Source organism: Pantherophis guttatus, chromosome 11, assembly GCF_059756535.1.
Source record: "Pantherophis guttatus breed Tessera chromosome 11, ASM5975653v1, whole genome shotgun sequence".
NCBI lineage: Eukaryota > Metazoa > Chordata > Lepidosauria > Squamata > Colubridae > Pantherophis > Pantherophis guttatus.
Window position 1 is genome coordinate 12,065,353 of NC_142073.1, and position 19,125 is coordinate 12,084,477.

Below are 19,125 nucleotides of genomic sequence, written 5' to 3' on the forward strand. Positions count from 1 at the left end.
GTCGACCCTTGTTCTTTAGCTGTTCCCTTCGTCTGGCAACTCTGTGCATGCGCACACTGGGAACAGGCTCCAGCTGTTTGTCTGCCTCACTGATGTCCGACTCCGAAGGCAGCTGATAACTGGCATACAGCCCTGGCCCCCTCTTTGCCTCCGATGCAGAGCCCTTATCAGAGCCTTCCCCAGACTCCAGGGCTGGCCCATATTCCTCCCCAACCTCCTCACTGTTTGAATCTGCTGCCAGCTCTGCTGGCCGCTGACGGGCCACAACACTATGTTCCTTTAGCCTTCTGGTGTAAGATGGAGTCTAATTTCTGGCTTTTCGCCCTCTTCTCTGTATTAGAATGAACACGCAGCTGCAACTCAAAGCTATGGCGCTTCTGATTGCTCTCCTCCTCAATGCCAGCGAGGCAGAAAGAAGGGTAAAGCGGATGTTCTAAATCTTATATCTTTACATTTGCATATATTTGCATACGTCTGCCCAGCCAACCTGCAAGAGCAGGATGGTCTGGTAGAATGTAGGATTGTCTGACCGCCTGCTTTCCATTTCTAGGAGATGATGGACTATCTAGGGGAGAAGAATCTCCGGCAGTTTATCCACAAGGTGAGTACGGAGGTGGCATCTCTTTCCTTCCCCCCCCCCCCCGAGCTTCTTTGCTCCTTGGCTGCCAGGTCTAACTTTCAGAGGGTCTCTTCGCTCTGTCCTCACCTGCCGCTTCTGGGCTTAAGGCTTTCACCTCTGGAGACAGGCATGTTGGTCCTTGTTGAACCCCACGTTAGGAAATCAAATGTTTGCTCCCAAGCGGGATGACCGGGCAGTGTCATATTGTGCCTCTCTTGGACTCCTCTTCAGAACATTGTCCATGCTTCAGACCCAATTGCGGATGAGATGGCTCACTACCTCTACGTCCTGCAGTCCCTCACACTCAACCTTCTGGAGCGGCGGATGAGGGCCCCCATGGATCCCTATTCCCAGGTTTGTTTCAGTGGTGAAATCCAATTTTTTTTTACTACCGGTTCTGTGGGCGTGGCTTGGTGGGTGTGGCAGGGGAAGGATACTGCAAAATTCCCATTCCCTCCCCACTCCAAGGGAAGGATATTGCTTAAGAAGAAATTTTTAAATGTTTTAATTGGTAGTGATTTTTAATTGGGCCAAATTTATATATCTTTTAATTGTTTTTAATATTTGTACTGCATGTTTTTAATTTTGGCTGTACACCGCCCTGAGTCCTCAGGGAGAAGGGCGGTATAGAAATTGAATGAATGAATGAATGAATGAATGAATGAATGAATGATTGAATAAATAAATAAATAAATAAATAAATAAATAAATAAATAAATAAATAAATAAATAAATAAATAAATAAATAAATAAAAAAAATCACCATTCCCTCCCCACTCTGGGGCCAGCCAGAGGTGGTATTTGCCACTTCTTTGAACTACTCAAAATTTCCTCTGCCGGTTCTCCAGAACCTGTCAGAACCTGCTGTGATTTCACCCCTGGTCTGTTCCCTTGTCTTGAGTTCCAATTCAGGGGTTTTTTTTTGTTTTTGTTTTGATGCCTTGGGTGGCTATTGCTTTCCTCCTCCACCAAATAGGAAATCTGGTTATTTTCGATGTTCAGGAACAACGGGACCTGCTCCAGTCTTTGCGCCATGCTGCCTTTGTGTCTGAGAACGAGTCTTCCGCTGGCAGCTATAACACCGAGCGTCGACACTCACTTTGTGCTAAAGAATTCCGCAAGCTGGGCTTTGTGGTGAGTTCTGCTCAGACTCTTTGAAGCTGATTAGGTGCAGGAGGGGGCTTTTCAGGGCGAGCACAGCCATGACCTACCTACCTTCCTTCCTTCCTTCCAGTGGTGAAATTAAAATTTGTTACTACCGGTTCTGTGGGTGTGGCTTGGTGGAGGGGGGAGTAATGTGACTGAGTGGGCGTGGCCAACTTTTTTTAAAAAAAAACTTTTAAAACTATTTTTTCTACAACCTCTTTGGCCAAAGGAAAAAAAATGCTTTTAAAAGCCTCTGACGATCCCAGCTGAGCCGTGCGATCATCAGAGGCTTTTTTAAAAAAAACTTTTAAAAGCATTTTTTTTTGGCTGAAGAGGTTGTAGAAAAAAATGCTTTTAAAAATAAAAAAAAAAGCCTGATGATCGCGCGGCTCAGCTGGACATGGGGGGGGGGAGGAGGCAGGGATTTTTGCTACTGGTTCTCTGAACTACCCGCCACTATCGCTACCGGATCGGGTGATCTAGTCAGAATCGGGAGCACTTCACCCCTTCCTTCCTTCCTTCCTTCCTTCTTTCCTTCCTTCCTTCCCTCCCTCCCTCTCTCCCTCCCTCCCTCCCTCCTTCCTTCCTTCCTTCCTTCCTTCCTTCCTTCCATCCTTCCTTCCTTCCTTCCTTCCTTCCTTCCTTCCTTCCTTCCTTCCTTCCTTCCTTCCTTCCTTCCTCTTTGACATGTATGCTGCCCATTTTCCCTAGAGATGACTATTGAGTGGTTTACAAACATTAAAAGTCAGCAAAACAAATAACAATAATAATATACAATTAAAAGATGGAGGGCGGAGTAAAATTTGTCATCAGTTTAGAGTCACTGCATTGCCAGAAGAGACCCAAGTCCAGTCTTTACCTAGCACCAATTTAGCACTGGTCATTAGTTGACTAGATTTGTGTGTCTAGGTAGCAATAGTAAACTGTTCTGTGCTTTGAACCCAGCGAATAATCCTGATAAATTTGCGCCTGACAGTTGTGGAGTTTATTGATGTCAGGGCCATGGGAACGGGAGTTGTATCCTGTATGAATTTTCCCACATTGCTGACTCACCTTCTCTTTCAGAATAACAGTAACCCTGCATTGGATCTGCACCGGACTCCTCCAGGGTTGCTTGCTCTGGACAGCATGGTCTATTTCTCCAGGCATTTCCCAAATGCATACAGTAGGGTAAGAGAAAGCTGTTTTCCTGGTAAGGCTGCTCCTTTGCCTGAGTGCTGCTTGCTTCCTGGATTTCCTCTCTAACAACAAGAAGGCTCTGGGATTAACTAATAGGATTGGTACTCATAGTAGCAATTGCAATAGCACTTAGACTTCTGTACCGCTTCGCAGTGCTTTTACAGCCCTCTCTAAGCGGTTTACAGAGTCAGCACATTGCCCCCAACAATCTGGCTCCTCATTTTACCCGTCTCGGAAGGATGGAAGACTGAGTCAATCTTGAGTTGGTCAGGATCGAACTCCTGGCTGTGGGGCAGAGCCTGCAACACTGCATTCTAATCACTGCGCCACCACAACGTCTTCATAGTATGTCTGGGTTTTTTGTTTTTTGTTTTACTCTGCCCTAAGCATTAGTCTTCTTTAACTTTTACATCCTCCAATGTATTGGAACTGAAACTCCCAGAATTCCTAGTCCGTGTTGGCTCTTGGGAATTCTGGGAGTTGCAGTTTTAAGATAATTGGAAAGCTTCCAGATGGAGTAGGTTGAGATTTTAAACTAGACCTTTGTTGGCCTTCATGACATTTTACATCCGGAAGGTTCTAATACTGACCCTTTTTTCTTAGTTTATTCTTGAGAACAGCAGTCGAGAAGATAAACACGAATGCCCGTTTGCTCGGAGCAGCATCCAACTTTCCTTTATGCTGTGTGAGATTCTTCACGTAGGGGAGACATGTGAGTATTCCCTTTGCTTCTACTCATCCAGAATGTGTTGGCACTGTGGCCCCGCCAGGATCTTCTACAGCAAGGTTTTCCGACCTTGGCAACTTTAAAACTTGTAGATTGCAACTCCCAAGAATTCTGGGAGTTGAAGTCCACCAGTCTAAAAGGGATGGCTTCCAGTGGTGGCTGAGGAATTCTGGGAGTTGAAGTCCACCAGTCTTAAAGGGATGGCTTCCAATGGTGGCTGAAGAATTCTGGGAATTGAAGTCTACCAGTCTTAAAGGGATAGCTTCCAGTGGTGGCTGAGGAATTCTGGGAGTTGAAGCCCACAAGTCTTAAAGGGATGGCTTCCAGTGGTGGCTGAGGAATTCTGGGAGTTGAAATCCACAAGTCTTAAAGGGATGACTTCCAGTGGTGGCTGAGGAATTCTGGGAGTTGAAGCCCACAAGTCTTAAAGGGATGGCTTCCAGTGGTGGCTGAGGAATTCTGGGAGTTGAAATCCACAAGTCTTAAAGGGATGGCTTCCAGTGGTGGCTGAGGAATTCTGGGAGTTGAAATCCACAAGTCTTAAAGTTGCCAAAGTTGGAAACTCCTGTTCTACAGTATGCCAGGAGGAGATGGGATAATAATAGTAGATCTCCTGTTTCTCATCCCAGGAAAGTCATCCTGTTTCTGGGACTACTGCATAAAATAGAGGTGGGCAGGAAGTAATTTTGGATTTATTCACTGTTTTTGTGTGTGTGTGTTATTGGAATGAGAAGAAGCACTGATAGATTGGTAAGGGTTTTGGATGATTAAATGTGTCTTCTCTGCTCTCCATCTTTATGTACTGATCTGTTTTTAAAATTATATATTTTAATTGAAAACTGCTTTGTTATCTCACAATTCAGCTACTATAGGTTTTTTTTGACACATGTTTTTGTTGTGCTAGTTTTTGTAAGGGCTTTTGCCAATTGGTTTCATTCCCCCTCAGGGATAGCAGCAGCAAACATATCGTCTCCCATTCTAAATTATACTGTTTATTGAAATTAAAAACCATGGGGTGAAACAAGTAGCAGATATCTGTGTAAAAGAAGGAAGCAAGAGCAGTAGCACTTGGACTTATATACCACTTCATAGTGTTTTACAGCCCTCTCTAGGCGGTATACAAAAGTCAGCATATTGTTTCTCAGCAATCTGGGTCCTCATTTTATTGGAGCTGGGAAGCATGGTAGGCTGAGTCAACCTTGAACCAGTCAGGATCGAACTGCTGGCAGTTGGCAGTGAGTTAGCCTGCAATACTAGATTCGAACCACTGTGCCACCAAGGCCCATTCAAGTATTGTGATCATTCTCTTGTTGCAGGCTCAGAGACAGCCCAGGCCTTCTACCTCATGTTCTTTGGCCAAGAACACTTCTTTGAGGAGATTTTCTGTATTTGCATCCAGCTGTTGAACAAAACCTGGAAGGAGATGCGAGCTACTCAAGAAGATTTTGACAAGGTAAGACTCAGATGGATTTCAGCAAGCTCTAAAAGGGATCATCTGATTCTGATATGTTCTTGAGCTGCATGGTTTTCAGTACAGAGGATTGAATGTTTTTCTTTTCTAAGTTGTGTTGGATGTCAATCCGAACTGGGCTGAAAGAGAGGAGTGATAGAATAATGGCATTCATTGGGGTCTCTGCCTGATCTCTTCAGATTAAATACAGTCCTCTGCCACCTAAAGCTCGCCCACCCATGACAATCTTTGCCCCATCATTTGCATGTTGGAAGAATCTACATTCATTCATTCATTCATTCATTCATTCATTCATTCATTCATTCATTCATCTATGCTCCATCATTTACATGTTGGAAGGATCTACATTCATTTATTCATTCATTCATCTTTGACCCATCATTTGCATGATGGAAGGATCTATATTATTCATTCATTCATTCATTCATTCATTTTTGCCCCATCATTTGCATGATAGAAGGATCTACATCACTCACTCATTCATTCATTCATTCATTCATTCATTCATTCATTCATTCAATTAAACAATCAATCAATTTATACAGCTACCCATCAATCCAATTGACTCTTGATAGAATAGGAATAGGAACAGAACAGAACAGAATTCTTTATTGGCCAATTGTGATTGGACACACAAGGAATTTGTCTCTAGTGCAGGAGCTCTCAGTGTACACACAAACAACAAAGTGATAAGTAATAAATCATAAATCATAGTTACAATCATTAATCACAAGATACAAACAACTAGTGACAAATCATAAGATACCAATAGGAGAAGATAGTAGGAGAGATGAGAAGATGAGAAGGATGATAGCAGTACAGTCTACTATTGTCAATCCGATTGACTTTTTGTTATGAGAGATGAAGATGCAAAAGACACACCTGTGCAGGTAAATCTCTGGGTCTTCCTCCAGGTGATGCAAGTGGTTCGGGAGCAGATCACCCGAACCCTGGCCATGAAGCCCACTTCGCTGGAGCTCTTCAAGAGCCGAGTGAATACCATCAACTACAGTGAGATCCTGCGTCTCCGGCAGACAGAACGCATGCATCAAGAGGAAATTCTGCCTGTCCCTGTCCTGTGAGTAAGGAGACCTCCCACTGTGTCTCTGATAGATAGTAGTTTGTGTGAGTGTGTATGCCTGTGCAAGAGAGAGAGAGAGAAAGACACCCTACACCTCCTAGAACATGTAGGACTGAGCTCTATTCAAGTATTACTTGCCGTCATGCAAAGAGGAATCATTTGAGTTGCTTCCATGAACCATGGACTTCACCTGGTCAGAGATGGATACCTTGTCATTGAGATGGAAGATCTCAATCAGTTGCAGGAAGTTTTTTGTGCTGTGTCAAATATTGCTCTTTCTTCTTTGGTGGCACTCTGTTTTTATTTTCCAATTGATCAAGCTGTTTTCTAGTGATTTGTTGCCTTTATTAGATTACAAACAGGCAGCTTGATTAACTGGGATGAAAAACAGAGTGAAGCCAAAGAAGAAAGAGCAATATTTGGATTGATGCCTGCCTTTTGATACTTCCCTGGGATCCTTTCAAGGAAGGGCAGTAAGATGCCTTTTAAATAAAAGAGACCATGTGTCAGGGTTCCAAGTAACACCCCTCAACCAAAGAAAACACTGAGGCTTGGATTTCCTCAAAGTTACTTTTTATTAGAGATGTCATATTGGTACATCTGGGAAAATCGGAATCTGAAAGTTTCCAGGTTTTCCCCACCCAAGTGAAAGTTCAAGTCCCTGCCCAGCACCCTCATGTCCATCATATGGTCCAATCATCCACCGTCCAAACTGAAGACACATCCCAGTCATCCAGGTGCCAGGGCACTGCATCCTTGACTCTCTAAGAAAGGAATGTTATTTTGACTACATATCATCTACACTCTATGCAATCCCCCCTCCCATTTTCCCACAGAAGAAGATGTGGCCGGCCTGAAGGCCCAAATGTAAAAGATGACTTCCAGGTTTGACACCATGATCATTTTTATTTTCAAGAGAGCTTAATGCTGTGGCCAGGATTGTGTACATGTTACTTGAAACCTAGTATGAAAATAAAGCAGAATAAAATAGAAAACAGTAAGACAAAAATCTTCAGGAGTAACAGCAGTGCAAAAAAAAAAAAAAATGACAAGGAGAAACAGCAATAAAGCAGCCGGGTTCTAGAAATACGGTATCCGTTACAATTTACATTCTAATGGATTCATTTTTAATCATCTGTATTTGTGGTTTTTCTTTGTGGTGTTTATTTTAGAAAGTAAGCTCATAGAGTGTCCAGTGTGAACTGAAAGTTGGAATGTTAAGGTGGGGTAGAAATGTTAGAAATAAGTAATGTGCTTGGAAAAACAAGATGGCTGCCCTCCCAAGGAACAAGAGTGTTGTTTTCCTTCAGCTTCCTGGCACCAAGTGTAAAGAGACTCACTCTTTGTGGCCACTGTTGGACCTGCCACAACTTAAACCTCTACTGTAAATAGAAATGATCCTTGGCTCTACTTGTTGAGAAAGGTATCGTTTTTTTAGAGATTGAGTGTATTGCAGTATTGCAAAGCCAGAACTGAGAATCAAGCACCAAAATCCCTAAGTTCTACTTTTCCCTCCTGTAACTATCACTCATTGCCCATCCCAGCATCGCGGATCAGGTTCATGCAAGATGTTTCCATAACAGTCAGTTCAAGCACAATTTGGTATGCAGCTCCCTCCTTTTCCCAGCTGGGTGACCTTGAGGCAGCCTCTCAAGGAGATAAAGCACTTACTTTCAGTTCCCTAAGCATTCCACCCTGCATTGAAGCGAAGCACAAGCAAGCAGAGGGTGGCAGCTGACAGTCACCTACCCCGTGTTACAAAAAGCTGTGCTCCATCTTCTGCTCCAGGGAATTGAAGGAGCGTCTGAAACCCGAACTCATCAAGTTGATCCAGCAGCAGAGACTCCTACATCTTTGTGAAGGGACGCTTTTTCGCAAAATTAGTAGCCGCCGTCGACAAGGTAAAGCACAAGAACCGCAGGTTTGAGGGGGTGGATGGAGAAGAAACCTGTGTCTTGAATATGACCGAGGAAAGGAAAGGAAAGTGTAAGTGCTTTGAGACTTGCAAGATTCTGTTCCTGTAACCTTACAGTAGAGATTGTGTTAGTACTTGTGGTTTGTGCTTCTTCTCTGGACTAACTCAAAGGGTTCACATCAGTTTTGCAAGACTGAAAAGCACTTCACCCCTCTTTTTCAGAATTGCAGGAAATGGGTACATCTAGTTTAATGAAAAGAAGGACTAGGGGTGACATGATAGCAGTGTTCCAATATCTCAGGGGCTGCCACAAAGAAGAGGGAGTCAAGCAATTCTCCAAAGCAGCTGAGGTTAGAACAAGAAGCAATGGATGGAAACTCATCAAAGAGAGAAGCAACTTAGAACTAAGGAGAAATTTCTTGGCAGTAAGAACAATTAATCAGTGGAACAACTTGCCTCCAGAAGTTGTGAATGCTCCAACACTGGAAGTTTTTAAGATGATGTTGGATAACCATTTGTCTGAAGTGATGGAGGGTTTCCTGCCTAAGCAGGGGGTTGGACTAGAAGACCTCCAAGGTCCCTTCCAAAACTCTGTTATTCTAAATATGCACTTTTACTTTTAGAAAACTAAGTATGGACATTTCTGAGATGCTTCCCGCACCCCTTTTTCTTCTGGGGGCTCAAATACCTTTTGCGTGACAGTTGTCTGAGCTGCAGCTCTTCCTCCTGCCGCCGATATACGATTCCCACGTACCATTAGGGTACTATGTAGTTGAATACTTTGTGAATCGGCAATCCCGCTGTCCCATTTTATGACACATCCTACGACCAGGCCTCCAAATGCCATACAGGCCTTACGACCATAATTGAGCCCAACGTTTCTGTAGATAATTGAGACATTTGTTAAGTAAGCTTTCATCCCATTTTACGACCTTTTTCGTCACAGTTGTTAAGGGAACCACTGCAGTTTGTTAAGTTGGTAACATGGTTGTTAAGTGAATCTGGCTTCCCTTAAGCTCATTTTGCCTAACAGTCAAAATGTATGTTAGGAGTCGTCTAGGAAAGGTGGCGGGAGGGAAGACATTACGGTGGGAACTGTTGGCATTGAAAGATGGAGAAAATCCTATTACAAGACTCGTTCTCGGACTTTGAATGTTTTTCTTCTCTTTGGCAGATAAACTCTGGTACTGCCGCCTTTCCCCCAACCATAAATTTCTCCATTATGGAGATGTCGAAGAAGGGGTCGAAAACCCACCAATAGAGAGCCTGCAGGAGAAAGGTTTGTGGCAATTCCCCGTCTTTTATAGGCTTATTTTTCTCACCTTTGCTCCCGGGATGGTGAGCAAGGCTACTTGAGTTTCCCTATAGTGCCCACAAAGTGGAAGGGAGACGTGGAAAGATTGGGATGCTAAGTTTGCTCCCGAATGCTTTCCTGATTTAAGATCTTGTCCTTTTCAGCCTTATGATTCTAGGTGGCTAGTGAATTAACCAGGAGTGGGCTTCAAAAATTTTAGCAAGGGGTTCTCTGCCTGGTTGCTGGGTGGGCATGGCCATGGTGGGCGTGGCCTAGTCAGCCTCCTGCACCACGGGGGGGGGGGGGTTGCCCTCCCCGGGCTCCAGAGACTTTCCTTGAGCCTCCGGGAGGGCAAAAACGGCCTCCCCAGGCTCCAGAGGCCCTCGGGAGGCCAGAAAAAGGCCATTTCCGGCCTTCCTGAACTTCCAGTAGGCCCGTTTTTCGTCCTCCCCGAGCCTCCACATGCACTCTGCATTTACCTGCATCCAAAACAGGCCACGTGGGGACTCCAGGGAGGGGAGGGGCAGGGTGGGTGGGGCCAGCCAGTAGTGGGATTTGGGGGTTCTCCAAACTGCACAGAATCTTAGCTAGAGGTTCTCCCGAACCCCTGCGAACCCCCATCAGCCCACCCCTAGAATTAACCTATATTTTTGCTGTTGTTTTGTTTTTAATGGATTTGATTGTTTCCTCTTGGAAAGCAATAACAATAGCACTTAAGACTTGCATACTGCTTTTCAGTGCTTCGCAGCCCTCTCTTAGTAGTTCACAGAGTCAGCCCATTGCCCCCAATAATTTTACCGGGTCCTCATTTTACCGACCTCGGAAGGCTTGGAAGGCTGAGTCAACATTGAAAGCGGCCAGAATACCCGCCTCAAAATCACGGATTTGAGTTTTTCATATTTCTCGTTGTAGAATCTTCTTCGATCTAGGTAGGCTTTAACCTGCAAATTACTTTTCTCTCCAGTTTCTGTGGCTGACATGAAAGCGTTGCTGGTGGGCCGGGAATGCCCCCACACCAAGGAAAAGAGTTCAGGCAAGCAGAATAAGGTCAGCCAATGTCTCACTTGCCCTGGGAGGATCTCCTTCCCTTACATCCCCTGCACACACACACCCTCCTCCCAAAAAACAAAATTGAAAAGCTGACTCTACATATTTAACAGCAGGCCTGAGGAGAAGGGGGTTCAGCCGGTACATTGTTCCGGGGCCCATGAAGCTCAAAGGGGGCCCATGAAGGGGGAGATATTTTAAAATCTTTACAAAACCAAATTTTTAAAAAAGAAAAACAATATCGGATATATATACTTCATACTCTATACCGCCTTGTTTGACATAATCTTTATTAATCTGAAACTCAGTTATTTATGTCATTTACTGAATTTTAATTTCATGCCTTATTTATTTAAGTTTGCATGTTTTGTTTCGTTTTTGAATGTATTTTATATTTCAATTCAGTGTATGAATGGTTTATGAAATGTCCAAATGCAAGGAAAAACAGAAACGGGATGAGATTAATAAAAAGGGGTGACAAAAGCGTTTTGCAATGGGAAATGGCTTTATTTTCACCATGTGGATGTCACACCCATAATTTGTGTGGAAATGGTCTTCGGGTCTCTGCCGCATATGTGCGGGTGTGTGTGCAGGGGGCGCGCACGCATACACGGGGGCGGGGGGCGGGGGGGCATATTAGTTTTGTTCCAGCACTTAATAATCCTCTCGGCGGCCCTGTTCAACAGTCGCTGGAGACTTCAGAGAGTTTGCAGCCATTGGATAGCATCCCTTTCTAGACCAAGGACTTTGACTTAGCTTGGGGTTGAGGGTGATCGTGATGATTGTTACTGCTGTGGTTTGATTTTTGCCCCTGATATTTTTTTTATCTTTTTGGTAAAGTAAAGGTGGACCTCTGGGTGGCCCCCGACCTTCGCTCCTTCCGCCGTGGGCTGAAAACGTGGCTATTTCATCTAGCCGCCCTAGACTGATGGGGTTTTTAATAGAACTTAATGGGGTTTTATTGGATTTTTTGTCAATTTTATCATGGATTTTTTTTTTAACGGTTTGTTTGTTTTGTTTATTGCTGTGAGCCGCCTTGAGTCCTGTGGAGATACGGCGGCATATAAATCCAATTAAATAAATAAATAATTAAGTAACTGTCATGAATAAATAATGGAGTAGCTAGGCTTTGCTCATTCTTTAGTATCTATGGAGATTTTCAGTCATCCAGGTTATGGTTGTCCCAAATTTATTTTTCAAGAGGCAACTGGACTTTTTTTCATTTTTCATTTTCATTTTATTTGATTTATATACCGCCCTACTCCCGAAGGACTCAGGGCGGTGAACAGGCACAAGATAAAACACATAGAATACAAAAATTTAAGAGCAGAAGTAAAATCGAATTAAATCAATTTAGCCCAAAACAAATTTAAAACCCCAGGTTAAGAACAAATTAAAATTTACATTAAAATTTACATTAAAAAGAGAATGGGAGAAGTTAGGCCAGACCAGCCTGGTGAAATAAAAAGATCTTGAGAGCGCGGCGGAAGGTGCGTAGATCCGGGATCCTCCGTATCTCCGGGGGGAGCTCGTTCCAGATAGTAGGTGCCCCCACAGAGAAGGCTCTCCCCCTGGCAGCCGCCTGCCGACATTGTTTGGCCGATGGCACCCAGAGGAGTCCCTCTCTGTGAGAGCATACCGGCCGGTGGGAGGCCGTTTGCGGCAGCAGGCGGTCCCGTAAATAACCAGGCCCTAAGCCATGGAGCTTTTTTTGTTTTTCCTTGAATATGTTTCACTTCTCATCCAAGAAGCTTCAGAACTGAAGAAGCTCCTTGGATGAGAAGCGCAATGTCTTCAGGGAAAACCAAAGAACTGAAGAAGCTTCTTGGGTAAGAAGTGAAAGGTCTTCTTCCATTAACCATCCTGCTTTCCTCTCCTAAAACACTTGTTTCCCCTCCCTCAGGATCTTCTCGACCTTGCATTTTCCATAAGTTACGACGTTGGAGAGCATCTGAATTTCATTGCCGCTACACGATACGAGGTGAGTCACAGCAGGGAAACTGAACAGGCCAGCTGGGTTATAAAGAGTTCCCCCCTGAATCTCTATGCCAAATATGAAAATAGCTTTGGGACATTCTGCACCTGAAGTAAGATGCAGATATGCATAAACCTTCTGGAGAACGCATTCTTGTGGTTAGTTTTTCAAACTTTAAAAAACAAGTCAACTTCGACCTTGGGAAGAAATGGGGATTTTATTTGTTTGTTTGTTAGTTTGTTTATTTGTAAAATTTATTAGCTGCCTATCTTGCCACACGGTAACTCTGGGAGGCTTACAATATTAAAAGAGAAAATTGTATAATTTATAATAATATAAACACAATACTATAAAACAGGGCTGAAATGTGAAATTTGTTACTACCGGTTCTGTGGGCGTGGCTTGGTGGGGGGGTAATGTGACTGGGTGGGCGTGGCCAACTTTTTTTTTTTTTTTAACTTTTAAAAGCATTTTTTCTACCACCTCTTCAGCTGAAAAGGTTGCAGAAAAAAATGCTTTTAAAAGCCTCTGACGATCAGGCAACTCAGCTGGGATCGCCAGAGGCTTTTAAAGGCATTTTTTTTTTCTACAACCTCTTTGGTAGAAGAGGTTGCAGAAAAAAATGCTTTTAAAAGTCTCTGACGATCGCAGCTGAGCCGCGCGATCATCAGAGGCTTTTTTTTTTTTTTACTTTTAAAACAATTTTTTCAGCCGAAGAGGTTGTAGAAAAAATGCTTTTAAAAGTAAAAAAAAAAAAAAAAAAGCCTCTGATGATCTCGCGGCTCAGCTGGGGGGGACGCAGGGATTTTTACTAACGGTTCTCCGAACCACCCGCCATTGCTACCGGATCGGGTGTTCCGGTCCGAACCGGGAGCTTCACCCCTGCTATAAAATCAATCTAGTTAAAATATTCTGTGTTCTGGGAATATTCAGTCAAGAGGAGACTGTGGAGGTAATAGTATAGGAAAGTGTTCAATTCTTTCAACTTGCTGAAAATTGCTTCTTCACCCTCTCAGTTTTGCATTCAGTTTTTTTAAAAAAAAAATATGTTCTGGTTTCTGTTCCTGACTAGCTATGTTTTGCACCTGGCGTGAGATCATGTTTGGCTTGTTTGCTTTGGTATAATATGGAACTTGCTGATGATGGTTTGCTATAGTTGAGAGCAGGGGTGAAATGCTCCCGGATCGGACTGGATCGCCCAGTCCGGTAGCGATCTTGGCCGGTGGTTTGGTGATCCGGTAGCAATGGTGGAGCAAAGCTCCACCCACCCACCCGGGTGTCATTACTTCCTGGTTTTAACCAGGAAGTAATATGTTTTTTACCTTCTGTGCATGTGCAAAAGGTCTGTGCGCGCAGCGCATGTGCTTCCGAACCGGTAAGGAAGGTACGTAGATTTCACCCCTGGTTGAGAGCTAAATTGGACATAAATGATTTCAACTGCTAGCCTCAAAATGATGCTATAGAGCACTGCACACCAGAACAACTAGACACAAGGACAGTTTTTTCCCGAATGCCATCACTCTGCTTAACAACTAATTCCTACAACACTGTCAAATTATTTACTAAGACTGTATTACTGTTATTCTTCTCTTCCTTACTAGTATCTATCTCTTCCCACTTATTACTATAACCATGTTGCTTGTATCTTTCAGTTTATATTGTTTTTACTTGTTTCCTAGTACGATTTGATAGCTTATTAGTAACCTTGACTCTCACTAAGGGTTATATCTTTTTATTCTCGATGAATGTATTTTATTCTCCTTATGTACACTAAGAGCATATGCACCAAAGACAAATTCCTTGTGTATCCAATCACACTTGGCCAATAAAAGGGCCTGGTGGCTCAGCAGACTAATAGCATTGTGATTAACACCAGCTGTCTGCAATTACTGCAAGTTCAAATCTCGCCAGGCTCAAGGTTGACTCAGCCTTCCATCCTTTCTAAGGTAGGTAAATTGAGGACCCAGTTTGTGGGGGCAATAAGCTGACTGTATAAAATATACAAAAGGATGAAGGCTATTGCTTAACGCATTGTAAGCCGCCCTGAGTCTCCGGAGAAGGGCAGCATATAAATCAAATTAAAAAAAAAAGAATTCTATTATTATTCTATTATTGCAGGATTATTAAGCATGGGAAAACAATGGATTGTGTGAGTCAGACCACTGTAGCCCTGGTTTAAAACCAAACACGTCTATGTTTACGTCTTTTTCTCCTTCCGTCTATTAACTGAAGGTTGAAGGAACGACGTCTGATGAGATTTTATCCTCTTTCCTCAGTTCTGTTTGTGGACGGATGGGTTGAACGTGCTTCTCGGCCGGGAGATGGTCAGCGAAAGGATGCAAAGCGAGCTGGATATCTTGCTGTCTATGGAGCTCAAATTGCGATTGCTGGATCTGGAGAACATTACCATTCCGGATACCCCACCCGACATCCCAAAGCCTCCCAGCAACTTAAATTTCTGCTATGACTTTACCCATATCGAACAGTAAGAGCTGTCCTTAGCACACAGTGCCCTCCCCCTCCCCACAAGCAGGATCCACATACTGCTCTACAAATTCACGGGCTTGGATCACCCGGAAAGCTGGATCGGGAAACGTGGGCACGGAATTTCCCTGCTTTCATCCCACGTTCCGATTGCTTCCTCTACTTTCACCCAAGTAGCATTTACTGTGACATCAAAGCCGGGGCAAACCACAGGTAAACCAATCCTGTTCAAACTGCACCTTGTCAAAGCATGGTTTGAAGACGAGCGGTGACCACAGATTGCCTAATTCAGACATCGCAGCAAATGAAGCGAGGCCAAGAGGAAGGAGTCGGGCAGCTTGTGGTTTGTTCACAGCTTTCCCAACCGAGCCTTGGTGGGGTGTGTGTGTGTTTTTTAAAAAAAAAAATCCTAGAAAATCAGTTCTTTTAGTTAACGCTTCCGGATGCATGATTTTATGTGGGCTTCCTTTCAACCGAGGTGCCGTCAAAATCCGGAATGGGAATAGCTTTGCCCAAGAGAGAGATAAGCTGCCAAAGAGGCCTTAAGAATAGAAATGGAGCACTGTGAAAAGGGGAACAGAGAACTGAACAGCTACCCACTCACTCACCACGATATTTGTCTCTATTGAGCTAGCATCTGTAACTGGTGTTTGAAAGTTAGTTGTAAGAAAACAGACGCACATGTACACCAAAAACAAAACAAAACAAAAACTCACAAGGGAATTTGCCTGCCACCTAGGTTGGCTTGTACTCTGGAGAGACCCCCATTCCGCAATCTTTAGCATTATCCTACTGTAAAGGGTAGGGGACGCGGTGGCTCAGTGGCTAAGACGTTGAGCTTGTCGATCGAAAGGTTGGCCGTTCAGCGGTTCGAATCCCTAGTGCTGCATAACAGAGTGAGCTCCCGTTACTTGTCCCAGCTTCTGCCAACCTAGCAGTTCGAAAGCAGGTAAAAAATGAAAGTAGAAAAATAGGGACCACCTTCGGTGGGAAGGTAACAGCGTTCTGTGTGCCTTTGGCGTTTAGTCATGCCAGCCACATGGCCACGGAGACATCTTCGGACAGTGCTAACTCTTCGGCTTTCAAACGCAGATGAGCACCGCCCCCTAGAGTCGGGAACAACTAGCACATATGTGCGAGGGGAACCTTTACCTTTACTGTAAAGGGTAGCCACATAGACTACCATTTGCCCAACAACACTTCCGACACTATTCATGCCACAACCTGCCTTAGCTTTTTGCACATTGTATAAGCTTAGAATTCCAGTTGCTGCCTGTGTGGAAGCTGGGAGAATGGGCTGGTGGCTGTTAAGAGGCAGAAAGTCATATTATAAATCAAGCTGAACCTTGATCTCAATTCCAGTGAGAACAAGACGGCCATTCGCTTCAGCAGCCTGAAAGAAGAATGAGCTTTAAGTTGGTTTCAGGTTCACAAATGGGTATCTGAATTCTCTCTGTTACCTGTTTTTTTTTTTCCCCCCCCAAAGGTTGGTTTGGAGTTACACTTCCCCGGGAATTACACACAGGGGAATTGGAGATGTGTAGGGATGGTGGTGGATTTCCTCAGTTTTCTTTTAAGAACTGGTGTCCTCCCTCAGGCAACTGGTCTCTTCTCCACCCCCTCCTAAGCTTGTGTGGTTTCAATGCTGTCGAATGCTTTCTCTGCCTTTTGGTACGTTTCGCACTTTACACTTTGCCCCTCTCGCTGTATAAGGATAGGAGGCAATTCAGTCGTGGCTCCAATCTTCAAAAGCCAAGGGAGCAGTTCTGTTCAAACCAGGAGCACAATTAGCTTTAAGGGATGCATTTAATTTTTTTTTTTTTTTTACTCGTGATAAATTTGCAAGTACGATGTATGGTACGGGGGAAGAGATTTCTGACTACCCCTCTTTAAGAACTTCTTTTTAGGGTACAGTATATATTCCTTGGTACTTAACAGTCAGTACTGTAGCTTTTGAACGATAGTATCAGCGGTCTCGATTCTCCCCCAACAGTAGTTGGGATTCTGGATATGCCATGAATAATATTCCTTATTCCATTGGCCACCTTGTTCTATGCCTAAACTAGGTAGAGAATCTTTTTGGGGATCTTAAAAGGGAAGAGTGGGGGATGAGAGTTCGCTTTGCATCACACAAGGCATTAAACCTGACCAGGCTTGGGCAACTATGCAACTTTATGACCTGTGGACGTCAACTCCCAGAATTCCAGAGGCAGCTGAAGTTAGAATTAGAATAACAGAATTGGAAGGGACCTTGGAGGTCTTCTAGTCCAACCTCCTGCTTAGGCAGGAAACCCTATACCAGTTCAGACAAATGGTTATCCAACATCTTCTTAAAAACTTCCAGTGTTGGAGCATTTACAACTTCTGGAGGCAAGTTGTTCCACTGATTAATTGTTCTAACTGTCAGGAAATTTCTCCTTAGTTCTAAATTGCTTCTCTCCTTGATTAGTTTCCATCCGTTGCTTCTTGTCCTGCCTTCAGGTGCTTTGGAGAATACCGTGTTTCCCCAAAAATAAGACCCTGTCTTATATTTTTTTGAACCCTGAAATAAGCGCTTGGCCTTATTGCCATGTGCTCAAAAGCCCGATTGGGCTTATTATCAGGGGATGTCTTATTTTGGGGGAAATAGGGTAGCTTGACTCCCTCTTCTTTTCTGGCAACCCCTGAGATATTGGAACACTGCTATCATGTCAAGTTGAAGTTGGAAGTCCAAGTTGGAGGTTGTAAGGTTGCTTTAGCTGCCCACCTCTGAGCAAGGCAGCCTGTGAAGCTCAGCTGAACGTAAGATTTCCTTGATGGACCAAGGATTGGCGCTGTTCCCCTTTTAACGGACCAAGGACAAAGGCTCTTTGGCATCACTCTGTAAATGATGGGATTGTGATTAAGGGAAAGGCTCTTTTTTGATAGTTCTTTTGTTTGTCTCTCTCTTAACCTATTTTGATAGGAAATGTGGCGGTTCTTTACTTCTTTTATGTACATTTGATGTATGTGTCACAGATTTTTTTTTTTTCCTCACCCCACAACAGATGTGGAATTCATTGCACTGGATCAGAAATTTTCAGGGTTTTTTTCTCCTTGCAGCTCTTTGCGTATGATTTAAGTCTTGCACCGTGAAAACTCTTCATAGGTTTAAGAACGAACTTCGTCTGCTTCAATGCAGGTAGCCCTTGACTTAAGACCACAGTTAAGCCCAAAACATCTGATTGCTAAGTGAAACATTTAAGTGAACTTTACCCCTTTATGACCATTCTTGCCACAGCCGTTAAGTGGATCTTAGGAGTTGCTAAATTAGTTAACGTGGGGGTTAAATCAATCTTGACCGTCCCGTTCACTTTGCTTGTTAGAAAGCCACAAAAGGGGAATCGAGTGACCCAGGGACATCGCAGTCGCCATAAAGACATTTGCCAGGCATCCAAATTTTGATCACATGACCATTGCAATGGTCGTTAAGTGTGAAAAAACGGTCATCAGTCACCTTTTTCAGTGCCGTTTTAACTTTGAATGATCAATAAATGAACTGCTATCAAGTCAAGGATGACCTATAAACTGCCGAAAAGGGATTCCTGGGCATTCCCCCATTTTCTTCCTGCTCAGATGATTGTACTGTAACAAATTCACTGTGGTACTACCTTGGGCATAGAAACCTTTAATCATTAAAAAAAAAAAAGAGAAAGAACTACCTTTATGGCTTTGTTTGATTGTGTGTAGTTGGGAGTTCCTGTATGGAGCACAAAAACTGGATGTCTTTAACATTTATAGATGGAGTCAGGGGTGGGCTTCAAAAATTTTAGCAAGGGGCTCTCTGCCTGGTTGCTGGGTGGGCGTGGCCATGGTGGGAGTGGCTTAGTCGGCTTCCTGCACCACGGCGGTATGTGGGTGTGTTTGCCCTCCCCAGGCTCCAGAAGCTTTTCTTGAGTCTCCAGGAGGGCGAATACGGCCTCCCCAGGCTCCGGAGGCTGGAAACAGGGCCATTTCCGGCCTTCCTGAACTTCCAGTAGGCCCGTTTTTCATCCTCCCCGAGCCTCCACGTGCGCCCTGCACTTGCCTGCATCCAAAACAGGCCGCATGGGGACTCCTGGGAGGGGAGGGGAGGGGTGGGTGAGGCCAACCAGGAGTGAGATTTGGGGGTTCTCCAAACTGCACAGAATCTTAGCTAGAGGTTCTCTCGAACCCTCAGCAGCCCATCC

General features: G+C 44.0%; 1 protein-coding gene across 2 annotated transcripts in view; it reads left to right on the plus strand.

Annotated features, from left to right (window-relative positions):
* ELMO3 (engulfment and cell motility 3) overlaps positions 1 to 15,649 on the plus strand; it is a 33,146-nt gene extending 17,497 nt beyond the window's left edge. For both annotated transcript variants that reach the window (XM_060681589.2, XM_060681588.2), the window contains 13 exons: positions 341 to 419; positions 551 to 601; positions 851 to 973; positions 1,622 to 1,753; positions 2,831 to 2,935; positions 3,548 to 3,656; positions 4,988 to 5,124; positions 6,057 to 6,220; positions 8,012 to 8,124; positions 9,313 to 9,417; positions 10,397 to 10,479; positions 12,383 to 12,460; positions 14,731 to 15,649. In XM_060681589.2, the coding sequence (XP_060537572.1) occupies positions 341 to 419; positions 551 to 601; positions 851 to 973; positions 1,622 to 1,753; positions 2,831 to 2,935; positions 3,548 to 3,656; positions 4,988 to 5,124; positions 6,057 to 6,220; positions 8,012 to 8,124; positions 9,313 to 9,417; positions 10,397 to 10,479; positions 12,383 to 12,460; positions 14,731 to 14,943 (1,492 nt within the window). In that variant the 3' untranslated portion in view covers positions 14,944 to 15,649. The remainder of the gene's footprint in view (positions 1 to 340; positions 420 to 550; positions 602 to 850; positions 974 to 1,621; positions 1,754 to 2,830; positions 2,936 to 3,547; positions 3,657 to 4,987; positions 5,125 to 6,056; positions 6,221 to 8,011; positions 8,125 to 9,312; positions 9,418 to 10,396; positions 10,480 to 12,382; positions 12,461 to 14,730) is intronic.
* Positions 15,650 to 19,125: the final 3,476 nt, after the last annotated feature.